Genomic DNA, 11869 nt, shown 5'->3' with positions numbered 1-11869 from the left:
TGGGTCAGGCCTTGGCTGGGCCTCACTACTGAGGACCTAGCCCCCCTCTTCATGCTTTTGAAGGGGGAGAAGGAGCTTGGTTCTCCCAGGACCCTGACCCCAGAAGCGAAGAAAGCCCTGGAGAAGGTAGAAGATGCCTTGGCTGAGAGGCAGGTGCATCGGTATGAACCGACCCTACCATTTGAGTTTATAGTGTTAGGAAAGATACCACATCTACATGGGATGATTTTCCAATGGGACCAAGGCTCTAAGGATCCCCTCTTGATAATAGAGTGGGTGTTCTTGAGCCATCAAAGGTCCAAAAGTGTCACCCGGCCACAGGAATTGATGGCTCAGCTCATCGGGAGAGCTCAGGCTAGGCTTAGGGAGATGGCCGGGTGTGATTTTGCATGCATTCGACTACCAGTCTCGGGACAAAGCGTCCCCAGATAGGTTACCAAAGAAATGTTCGATCAATTGCTTCGGGAAAATGAGATCCTCCAAATTGCATTTGACAGCTATGAAGGACAAGTTTCCGTCCATGCCCCTGCCCATAAATTTTTCAATTCCAAATTCAATGCACTTCCAAAAGCAGTGCGGAGCAGAAAGCCCCTCAAAGCCTTGACTGTGTTCACTGACACAGCCGGGGCATCTCACAAGTCTGTAGTGGCTTGGCAAGATCCCGAGACTCAGCAATGGGAAACAGATGTTAAGTATGTGGAGGGATCTCCACAAGTTGCTGAGTTGGATGCAGTCGTCAGGGCCTTTGAGAGGTTTTCTGAACCTTTCAATCTAATAACAGATTCGGCTTATGTAGCAGGGGTGGTTGCCAGGGCTGAACATGCAGCCCTGAAGGAGGTCTCAAACCCAAAGCTGTTAGAGTTGCTATCTGCATTAATTTACACTGTTTCCCACAGAAAGCAACCCTTTTTTGTAATGCATGTGAGGTCACACACGGACCTCCCTGGCCCAGTGGCCAAAGGGAATCGGATAGCCGATTCCCTCGCCACCCCTGTTTCAATGGCTCAATTCACCGATCTGTTCCAACAAGCCAAGCTGAGCCACCAAATGTTCCATCAAAATGTGCCTGGTCTGGTCCGCCAATTCCACCTGCGGCGGGATCAGGCCAGAGCCATTGTGGCCACATACCCACACTGCCAGACCACCGCCATGCCCTCCCTGGGATCGGGAGTCAACCCTCGAGGCCTGGGGAGCTGTGAAGTGTGGCAAATGGATGTGACGCACATCCCCGAGTTTGGTAGGCTTCGGTTTGTACATGTCTCCATCGATACTTTCTCAGGTGCGGTCTTTGCTTCTGCCCACACAGGGGAGAAAGCTGAGCATGTCTGCAAACATCTCATGCAAGCTTTCTCCATGCTGGGGGTCCCCAAGGAACTCAAAACAGACAACGGCCCATCGTATACCTCCAGGAAACTGGAGGAATTCCTGCAAGAGTGGGGAGTAGAACACAAAAGAGGCATCCCACACTCCCCCACCGGCCAAGCGGTTGTTGAGCGAGCCCACCAATCACTCAAACGTGTCTTAGCCCATCAGAAAGGGATGATGAGAGGCTGCACGCCTCATGAGAGATTATATAAAGCATTGTTTACCAACAACTTTTTGAATTGCAGTGACCAGGATCCCAACCCTCCAGTGGCCCGGCACTTCCAGTCCACCAGCAACTACAGGCTACAACATCGCCCTCCAGTGCTGGTCCAAGACCCAGAGACCCAAAAGGTTCTGGGTCAGTTCGATCTGGTGACCTGGGGGCAAGGCTATGCTTGTGTTTCCTCGCCCCAGGGACTAAGGTGGATCCCACAAAAGTGGGTGAAGCCTTATGTCCCAAAACATCCTACCAGGCCACCAGACGAACAAGAAAATAGCGTTGTGTCTGTGCAAGCCACCCCTGTGACCCCTGAAAGCAATGAGGAGAAGGAAGATCTCGAATTCCCCTTTCCTTTGGATGAACTGCTCCCTTATTATGTTGAGTAAAAGTGTCCGTTTTTCGTTTCAGAGAGCCATCCGAAAATGACAGCAGCGAGTCTCACCCTGAACATTGCACTCCTGATTCTACTGGTGGCCCAGATAGCCACGTGGATCGTGCCCCAACCCAAGCAGAATGTTTGGGTAATGTTGGCGAAGTCTCTGCAAAGGGATGAGTTATGTTTGTCCACCGGAGCGGCAGGAAATCCGATGACCACCTGCCTGGTGGGGATCCCATTAAAGCCAGAGGAGTACCCCAAATTCTTGATGGAATTAGTGAAAGAGGCCAACAAAGGTAGGCCAGCTCAGCGAGTGGTCCGCTCCATTCCATCTTATAAGGTAAAGAAACCCGTCCAGAATCCCCTCCTCCTTTGGAGGGACTGGCAGGCTTACCTGGAGTGGGCTGTCGCTGAGCCTCAAGAATTTGATTTATTAAATTCTTCCCCGGCACCCTTTTGCATTCAGTTCCGTTACTACCCAGATAATCCTTCCCTATATCCAAAAATGATTCAAGATAACAAAAAATTCCAGGCAGCAGCGTGGTGCAAAAACATCGCACACGTGAGAATGCCTTCCACATTAGATTCTCACCCTCTTAAGCTGCCGAAGGGAATGTTCCTGATCTGTGGGGACTGGGCATGGGCTGGCATCCCCTCTCGCCTTCTCGGAGGGTTGTGTACCTTAGGCCAGTTGTCCCTGTTTTCCCCCAGCGCGACCCAAATTGAAAATTGGATGCCAAAAAATAATTCGGTTATCAAGAAGCGCAGTCTGGAAGACCTAGACCCGGACTGTGATTCCGAAATTTTTCATTGGAGCAAGCCAAAACGGGTGGCAGTGTCTGTGTTTTTACCATGGTTGGCCGCTGCTCAAGCCCTGGGTGAATTAGGCCAGTTCAAGTGTTGGGTAGTTAAACAGGCCAATTTGATGTCAACTGCGCTAAGCAACCTCCTCGAAGACGAGGAAATAACCAGGTGGGCCACTCTGCAAAACCGAGCAGCCATCAATTTCCTACTGCTCCTCCATAACCATGATTGCAGAGACTTCGAGGGGCTCTGCTGCTTGAACCTTACCAGCAGGAGCCCCGACATTCAGAAGACCATCTCCGAGATGAAGGGCATGATCCAGCAGATTCATCAGGAAACCGGTGACTGGGTCACTAACTTGTTCTCAGGATTGGGTGTGTCCGGATGACTCTCCTCCGTTATTCGAACTGTGTTATGGGTTGTTTTTGTCATTTTTATAGTTTTAGCTGCTTTCGCAGTGTTAAAAAGATGTTTAGTTCAGTCCGTTTTACATCTTGTATCCCCCCCACCTCACGTCAATTATGTTACTTCTCATCCTCCTCCTCCACCCTCTCCATCCGCGGAATGGTTCACTGTACCCTCTGCTCCCCCAAACCCTGCATCTCCCTCTTCTTGAAAAAGAAAGGGGGAGATGTTGCCGCCTATTCGTTTGATGTTTGTTTGATGTTAAGTTTAAGTTGGTTTGCCCCAGTTGCTCCCCTGTTATCCCTGAATGGTTTGTCCCCAGTTCTCAATCATTGTAAGCCCTTCCCCTTTTTCCAGAGTGTTCCCCATCCATCACCTTTATCCTGCCCCCGAGCCCTATCAGTCAATGTAAACCCCACCTTTTGTTCTAGTCCCTTCCCTGCTCATCACCCTTTCCTCGATGCCCCATTGCTTGTACAGCCGCCGCCCCTCCCCTGCGTCCCTACCATTGGTCCTTGATGTTGTATTCCACTCCCCCAACTCCTCCCTCACGATCTTCCCATTGGTTGATGTTCTGACCGCCCATTGTCCTTATAACCCGACGCACAGAGGTGCTCGGGGAGTCTTGGTTCAGGCTTCTTCCTGTCGTCCCAGCCCTCACCCTGTCTAGCTCCCTGTTCCTATAAATAAACTTGCTCCTGGGAAGTTGAAGAAACTGATTCCTCTCAGGTCCTTTCGCCACGACCGCTGACACCCGAGAGCTACAGAGCCCGGTGTACGCAGAGCTCTGAGGGTTCCGCGCTGGGAAACATAGTCCCCACGTGGTTCCCCACTCTTGGCACTGCCATCGGCCAAGAGCTAGCCAGAACACCAGTGGCCGGAGAGCGGGCAGTGTCATTTCTCTTCCTCAGTCTGACCCTGTGTAATACTCATTCACCAGGACCACCACCAGCAGCAGCATTTCCACATTCCATTTATATTTTTCATTATATAAATGCATGGAAGTCTGCTATGTATATTTAATTCAAAATTCCAACAGTGGGAAGAACAAGCTAGAACAAGGAAGGAACAAGGTGGAAGAATGAACCCTGAAAGTGTCCAAGGCCAGGTTGGAGCCACCTGGGATAGTGGAAGGTGTCCCTGCCCATGGCAGGGGCAGAACAGGATGGGCTTTAAGGTCCCTCCCAGCTCAACCCAATCCATAATTCCATTGGTTCCATCACCACATTCTGGAGGGTCCATACCTTCCAAATAACTGAGGCTATCAAAAACCTGTGTATCCAAAAGCAACATTGACAAAATGACATTTACAACTTCCTGGGAAGCAGCTTAAGTGCCCAGCTGAGAAAACAAGAGGGGACATGTGGAAACTTCAATAAAAGAAAAGTCAGTGAAATGTCTCATTCTTTCCAATAAGTGGATTAAGAGTTCTGGTAAGAAAGCTGAGGTCAAGCTTGATGACTTTCAAAGGAAAAACATTACATTCTAGAAGCTTCTATAAGAGCTGAAGCCAAGTTTTTAATTCTGTAAGTGTTTTTCTAATTCTTACAAAATTAAAACAGAAACAAAAAGAAAAATATCAGTGAAAGTATGAAAAGAATGAATGTGGTGAGATAATTAAGTGATTAAGCCCCAAGCTGTTCTTGGAAAACATCATTCCACAAATCCAGCTTCACTTCACACCCTGTTGCACTCTGAAATTGTAGTTTTCATTTTTTCCTATTATCTGCATTTTCATGGATAAATTTTGTTTGGCCCATAGTTCTGGAAGCATTTGGTAAAATGCATGTGGTTTTCCATAGTATTTTGTTAAGGAGGGAAAAAAATCCACAACAACCAACTAAACACATAAAAATCCCAAATGAACAAAAGGGGAAAGGAACTTTTTTTTCAAACAAACAAAATGAACAAAAAAGGGAGAGGGCAGAGGAGGGAAGGGAAGGGAAGGGAAGGGAAGGGAAGGGAAGGGAAGGGAAGGGAAGGGAAGGGAAGGGAAGGGAAGGGAAGGGATTAATTTTTCATTATACTATTTTTATATTATACTATTATTTTCATTATACTATTTTTCCAATTCCCTGTAAATAAACTGTATAAAACATCAAAGGAAACACAGAGCATGTGATTTTATTCAATGCCAATGCATTCTAAAATTAAATTGGACAATTCCAAATTCCATCTTGAATGAAATTTGGGTTTTTTTCAAAGCTGTGGAGACTACAATTAGAAACCCTTACAATATTATTCCAGAGTCAGGACACTGCATTATGCAGCCCGGGTAATTATGTGAAGGGCTTCCATGATCCACAGTTTCACAGTTTGGGATTCCAGAGACAACCTATGATACAGTTCCCTGAAAATCTAATTTCCACTGTGCTTAATAAATGTCTTCAATGTGTTGGTCCAAGATTAGTATTAAATGAAAATTATATTGTTCAGCTTGAGCTTTAGTGATTTCAAATTGCTGTTCCAAACAGAGTGTTCTCAGATAAATGGGGGGTTTAATTAAACCTGTATGTATTAAGTTATTTACTTAATTATAGTATCACCATTGCCTCATATTGTTTTCCTGTGTATTAAATTCAGTTTCTCACATTACTGCATTATTAGATCAAACTGGTAATTGTCAGTTTTTTCTTTCTTCAGGCTTATCTAAGCTTGCAGTGCTAGGTCTCACTTCACTTATTCAACAAGGCAGTGATGAAAGCCTTGCAAAGGAACCTTGGGTTAATCAGGGCTTCCCTCCTACCTCTAGAGCTTGAAGAAACCTGGAGAGCTCCTAGCATACTCTCAAGGTCTGCAGATATGACTGATGCTGGAGGAGAATCCAGAATCTCCTGTCCTGGCTGTCCTGGCTGCTGCCCTGGGCTGGGGACAATGACAGAAGAGAGGGGCTGCACAGGGGACCCCCAGAAACTGGGCACAGCCTCCAGCTCACTGCAGGCTTTTCAATTTCATTTATTGCCAAGCTTCTTTTATCTTTTTCTCTTTTTTTTTTCCCCTCTTTGGGAAACTTTCAGAACTCCAATTTTTCATTCACAAATGCAGGAATGACCTCTCCCCCTTTTTTGTCAAATCACAGATATCCCATGGACAGAAAATCTCACCTTTGATCTTCTCCACCTCAGGTATAACCAAAGCTGCTGCAAAAAAACCAGTTTTATCTGTTTTAAGTATGAAATATTTAAAGGAGAGGAGAAGCTATGGTTTTATTTAGCTCAAAGGTGGTCTGCTGAGATTTGTTGATTTAGCTTCAGTAATAAATAAGCCAAAGATTTCAGCAATCATTGAAGCCATTTCAACATTCACATCCAGTGAGACCCCTTTGCCTCTATCTCCAGTGGAGCTCCTTAGGAGCCCTAACAAGCCTGAACTGGCATTTTTCCATGCAGGAACAGTAAATCCAGCTTGTCAGAGGTGCTGACTTTGTCTTGCACAGCCCCACATCCCATTGCAGGTTATGCAATGCAGGTTGGAAGGCTCAGTGTACAGACAGGCCTGTATGGATGCAGGAATTTGGATCTCCTGACCAAAGAAAAGCTCTGGGACAGCTCACATGAGACCTCCAAGCATGAGGGAGAACTTGAGCTTTCCCGACACCTTTGTTAGGTTGATCAGAATGACTGAGATTTTGTAAAGAAAGGAAGAATGACCCTAATTTTAAATTAAGGAAGAATTTACCTGACTTAGCGCGCAGTAATTCTGTCACCTTGTAAGAGAACAGAAGGTGTAGCACTCTTATCTCTGGTGTGACTGTTAGGTATAAAAACCATGAAAGAGCCCATAGTAGGATGAGCACAGAATTCTCCAGGTGAGATTCTGCCCTTCCCCTCTCCTGAATAACCGGATGGCCCAGAGCTTGCAGGAAGGGCTGTCTCAGCTATAATCCAAAGCAGCAGATAAGTAACTCAACAGGAATTACACTAGCAGGAGATGGATGGAAGGACTAAAATGCACCTGACAGGGTGTGCAGAGCTCCTGTGAGCTCTACTTGCAGCACTAGAGGTGTTCCTGCTTCCCAAAGGGCTGATGGTGGTGATTTCCAAAGCATTTAAATTCTCCATGTAAAGGGGACAAAGGAAGAACTGCACTAAATTACATGAGTAAAATCTGCTTCACCACTGATCGACAGAACCAAAGAAACCCCAGCTCTTTTCTCACTAATTTACAGCTCACCAAATTAGAGAGAAAAGGAGACTTCTTTCCCTACCTGTTTTGAGAATTTTATTCTCCTGGATATGTGAATTTATCAGAATATTTTCCTTCTTTCTCTTTTTTACAGATAAAAAAATGGAAGAGAATGACAGAGAATCTAGAAATATGTTAATGTCTTTCCTTCATCAAACAACCATGAATATACATGACCATACTATATTACTATTTCCAGCTTCTTTGATTTATGTTATGGATAACATGTTTATAGAAAGCTAATCTCCACAAGAAGCAGAAAAGAAGAGGAACTGAAGAAAAACAAAAAAAATCACATCACCAGCAGCAGCAGGGAAATCAAATATCACCTAAATTAAACTAATCTCCAAAGCAGGCCAGACAAAAACTGTAAAGCAGCCAGGATTTCTGAGGCACTTTATTACAAAGGGTTTTTTTTAATATCAAGATTGGTGAAAACACAATTTATAAAGAAACACAGACAAAATTATTAAATATGAGGTCTTCAAATCAGGGTGAATGGATTTAAGCTGTCCTAGGAAAACCGATCCAACATTCAATTATTGATATTTATCACATTATATTTCATGTCAGTGACTCCTAATCACATCCCCAAAAAATTAATTCAATCAGAGCAAGCTGTTTCCAGCATGACAGACATGGAACTCGACAAATTGCTACTCAAAAAGGTTTGAAGCTGAATGGTTTTTGACTGCCCTTGAATTGGGGGTTTGTTAGTTCTGGTTTATGCCATGAGACTCAGCTGATCCCAGGCTGTTGGTGGTACAGACTTTGGCAGAACAACCAGAAGTGTTGTAGGTAGAAGAGCCCAAATGGCCTTTTGGTGCAGGTTGTTGTTGCAGGTACAGATTTTTGGGGTGGATCACTCCTTAATCCAGTCCTCAGGACAATCTAAAAAACATTCTTCCCCTTAGCTCACTGATCCCATAGACAGACAGCATCATTAGTGCTGGCTAATGAGCCTTAGTCCTAATGATTAGCACAGACCTAATGACCCCCAAGCATGGGGACACGAAGCACGGCAGTTATTGCATCCTTTTTAATGACTTTGCTTCCCATTTTCCCAGCCCTTAAAATGTCTTAAAATGGACATGAAATTCTGATCTGCCATAGGCCACTTACAACCCAAAAATTCCAGCTTTCCATTCCTGTCTCTTCCACAGCTGATAAAGGACAACAGGAATGATCAGTGCAGTGAGATTTGGCCTTGTCACTTCTCCACTGACTCCACTGACTTAGGCACATCCTGATGCCATGAGGACCCCTCTGCTCTATGATCACTGGAGCTTGTTGTTACACCACAATGTCTTTAAGAGTGAAAACAAACCCAGCCATCAGCAGGTTCTTGGAAATAACCTTCTAGGACTCTGAAGTTAAACTGTGGCTGCCCCTGGATCCCTGGAAGTGTGCAAGTCCAGGCTGGATGAGGCTTGGAGCAACCTGGGAAAGTGGAAGGTGTCCCTGCCCATGGCAGGGGGTGGCACTGGATGATTCCATGACTCCTCAGAGTTCAAAGGGACTATTCAGTGTTTCTGTGAGCCCTGTACCAAGCAGAAACTTTGCCCTGACAGTGGCACTTCATTGAGGCCAGTGGTTTTTCAAGATTTGTTTACCCTGTTGCTGATATACTTGTATAACATTATATTGCATTGCAGAAAACAAAATTATTGCCTGCAATTATTCACTGAATCTTCACCAACTACTCACAGTGTCAGTTCAATTCAATCAATCAATTCAATTACTCTCATAATCTCTTTGAGGGGATTTCTCCCTGTCCCCATTATTCTCCCAAGCCCCTGAATGATGACATGTAGTTTTTTTCTAATGCAATAGATGTCTTATTTATTCCACTGCCTCTGTATATATGACATGCACACTGTTCAGAGAATTGCATTGTTGTCACTGCAAATAATGATCTAAATGCATTCCAGGACTTCATCTATATTTTCCTGAGTGTTTTATAATGTGCAGGAGGCAGAGAAAAAGATCTTCAAGTTATTTTTGAGGAAATATATATCACTGTGTGGTGAGGATGTCTTCAGGCAGCACTTGTTCCCAGAATTCTTTCATTTACATTTTTGCTGTGTTTATGTGCTCTGTCTTAATGTTTCTTTTTCGATATTAGCAAGTGGAGTAAGAGATATTTTTATGAGCCTTATCCTCTGAAATGAATAAAAGTTTAAAATTGATACACAATATTTATTTATATTTCAGTGCACAAAGAACAAAGTCTAATTACCAGGACCTTCAGAAATAAAACCTTTAGAAATATAGACTCAGTCCTGATGGCCAAAGAGAAATTTTGTTTTTTTATGAATATGAGGAAATTTCATCTCCTCCAAATAAATATATTATGGTGAGAAACCGAAAATTTCCTTATTCCCTTTTTTTAAATAATATTGTTATTCTGGAAATCTCTCTTTTTATGGCTTTGTAAACGATAACATGAAAGCAGATGGAACAAGTGCCATAATCATTGATTATAAACATGAAATATTCTGCAAAGAAAAAGCTGCTGGCTTCAGAAATGTTTCAACCGATAGTTTTAACTACAGTTTTCACTGGGAAAAGAGCCATGAGACAAAATTTTCCCCACCTGCACCAGTGGTGCAGTGAAAATTTGGTGCTGTTTCTCCTCCCAAACCTTCCATAAACCCCAGCTGGGCCCTAAAACACACTCTGGGTCCGACTGAAATAAGTGAGCAACACACACTATTGGTTCCTTCACAGCATACTTTGTGGGCAGCTCTGTAAAATTAAGTATAAATTAATACCAACATCTGTAGATTCAAAGCATAAAATCTAATTAAATAGATAATTTCAGACCTACCGATACTGATTTGGCTGTTTAAACTTGCTTACTTCCTATAGCAGATTTTCCAGAAAGATGAGGGAAGTACTATAATTTATTTTCTTTTTTTTTTTTTAAAAAAAAAAAGGAAAATTTGAGAACATTCCTACCCCTCTTCCCTGTGAGGGTGGGGAGGCCCTGAGAAAAAGGGAAGCGCTCCCAAAGGCTTCCCAGAGAAGCGCTGTGGCTGTCCCTGGATTCCTGGAAGTGTCCAAAGCCAGGTTGAAACAATCTGGGCTAGTGGAAAGTGTCCCTACCCATGGCAGGGGGTGGCACTGGGTGGGCTTTAATGATCCTTCCAATCCAAACCATTCTGAATTCTATGAAATTTAAATCACAGCGTTGCTCCCACGACCTTTCTTCCCCAAATTCTATCCTGTTGCTTCCCACTAAGCAATTTAGGATTTTTGTCTCTTCCCTTTGTTAGCTACCCACTTCTCCTCTTCCATTGCTGCTGGCTCAGGATGAATGTTTCAGATTTTATCAGCTCCAGCACTGAAGGAACTTGGTGAATGAAAATGTGCTTTTGTTCTTGTTTTTTAGGCGTTATATCAGGAAGGAAGGGAGCTGCTTGTCTACTGACAGAAACTAAGTGCTCCTATCTGTTGTAGCCTGCTCCCTTATCTGCTGCCTTCTATTGTTTCCAGAAAAACCCTCTTGTAATAGGCAAGGAACTCGATAAAAAGCACAGAACAAGGACTAGCCTAATTCAAAAGGACATTTTTCTGTCCCTGGATGTTAAAGCCATGACCCTGTTTGTGAACAATGAGACATGAATGAGACGTGTGAATGTTCAGTGTGTCACCACAGTGCAGGAAATATCTGTAATTTTGTCAGATAGCCTGAGGGATAAGAGCCACTGACATGCTCCTGGCATGTCTAGTCCTAAAGAGAACAAAAGCTGCTGCATCTTCCATTTTCATATGTGAAATCCCTAATGCCAAGGCTGAAACAACTCTTTCTTTCACCTCCATCTCCCCCTGGATACAGCTTTTTCACATTTGAACTCCTCCTGCCCAGGTGTGTTCAGCTGGAAAACCAAACCCACCTGGAAAGGTCACAGGCTGCAGGTTGGGCAGGGTTCAGTGCCCTGTTCATTTCAGGCTGGTCATGTCTAGGAAAGAAAACATATCCAGACTTGAAAGAAAAGAAGAAAAGAAGCTCCAGATCAGAGTTATATTTGGGGAAATTGCCCCCATCCTGCCTGCCCCATCCCTGGAAGCGTCCAAGGCCACGCTTGGAAAAATCTGGTCTGGTGGAAGGTGTCCCTGCCCATAGCAGGGTGTGGGACTGGATGAGATTGAATGTCTCTTCAACCCAAATTGTTCTGTCATTCCACAATTCTATAAAAGGAGAGAAAATGGAAATCACTCCAGAAGCTGAACTTGGGGTTTATAATTGCATATATAATATATAAAATATAAATATATAAAATATAAAATATAAATATATAAATATATTTATATATAAATATATTTATATATAAATATATAAATATATAAATATATAAATATATAAATATAGACTGTGTAATATATAATATATAATATATAATGTATATAATGTATATAATGTATATAATGTATATAATGTATGTAATTGTATCTATATATTATATTTAACATCTATTATTGCATAATACACTATTACATTGTATTATGCA

At 43.4% G+C, this 11869-nt stretch overlaps 1 protein-coding gene across 1 annotated transcript; it reads left to right on the top strand.

The window, feature by feature from the left end:
* The first annotated feature begins 234 nt into the window (after positions 1-234).
* Positions 235-3885, top strand: LOC147651476 (uncharacterized). Its single transcript, XM_086842774.1, has 2 exons — positions 235-1237; positions 1994-3885. Exons 1-2 carry the CDS (start codon positions 445-447, stop codon positions 3151-3153), a joined length of 1953 nt encoding a protein of 650 aa, XP_086698900.1. The 5' UTR covers positions 235-444; the 3' UTR covers positions 3154-3885.
* The last annotated feature ends 7984 nt before the right edge of the window (positions 3886-11869 follow it).

This window comes from Cyanistes caeruleus, chromosome 9 (genome assembly GCF_971803275.1).
Source record: "Cyanistes caeruleus chromosome 9, bCyaCae1.hap1.1, whole genome shotgun sequence".
In the NCBI taxonomy this organism is placed as follows: domain Eukaryota; kingdom Metazoa; phylum Chordata; class Aves; order Passeriformes; family Paridae; genus Cyanistes; species Cyanistes caeruleus.
The sequence above is the reverse complement of the archived record's forward strand: the minus strand, read 5'-3'. Positions and strand labels throughout refer to the sequence as shown.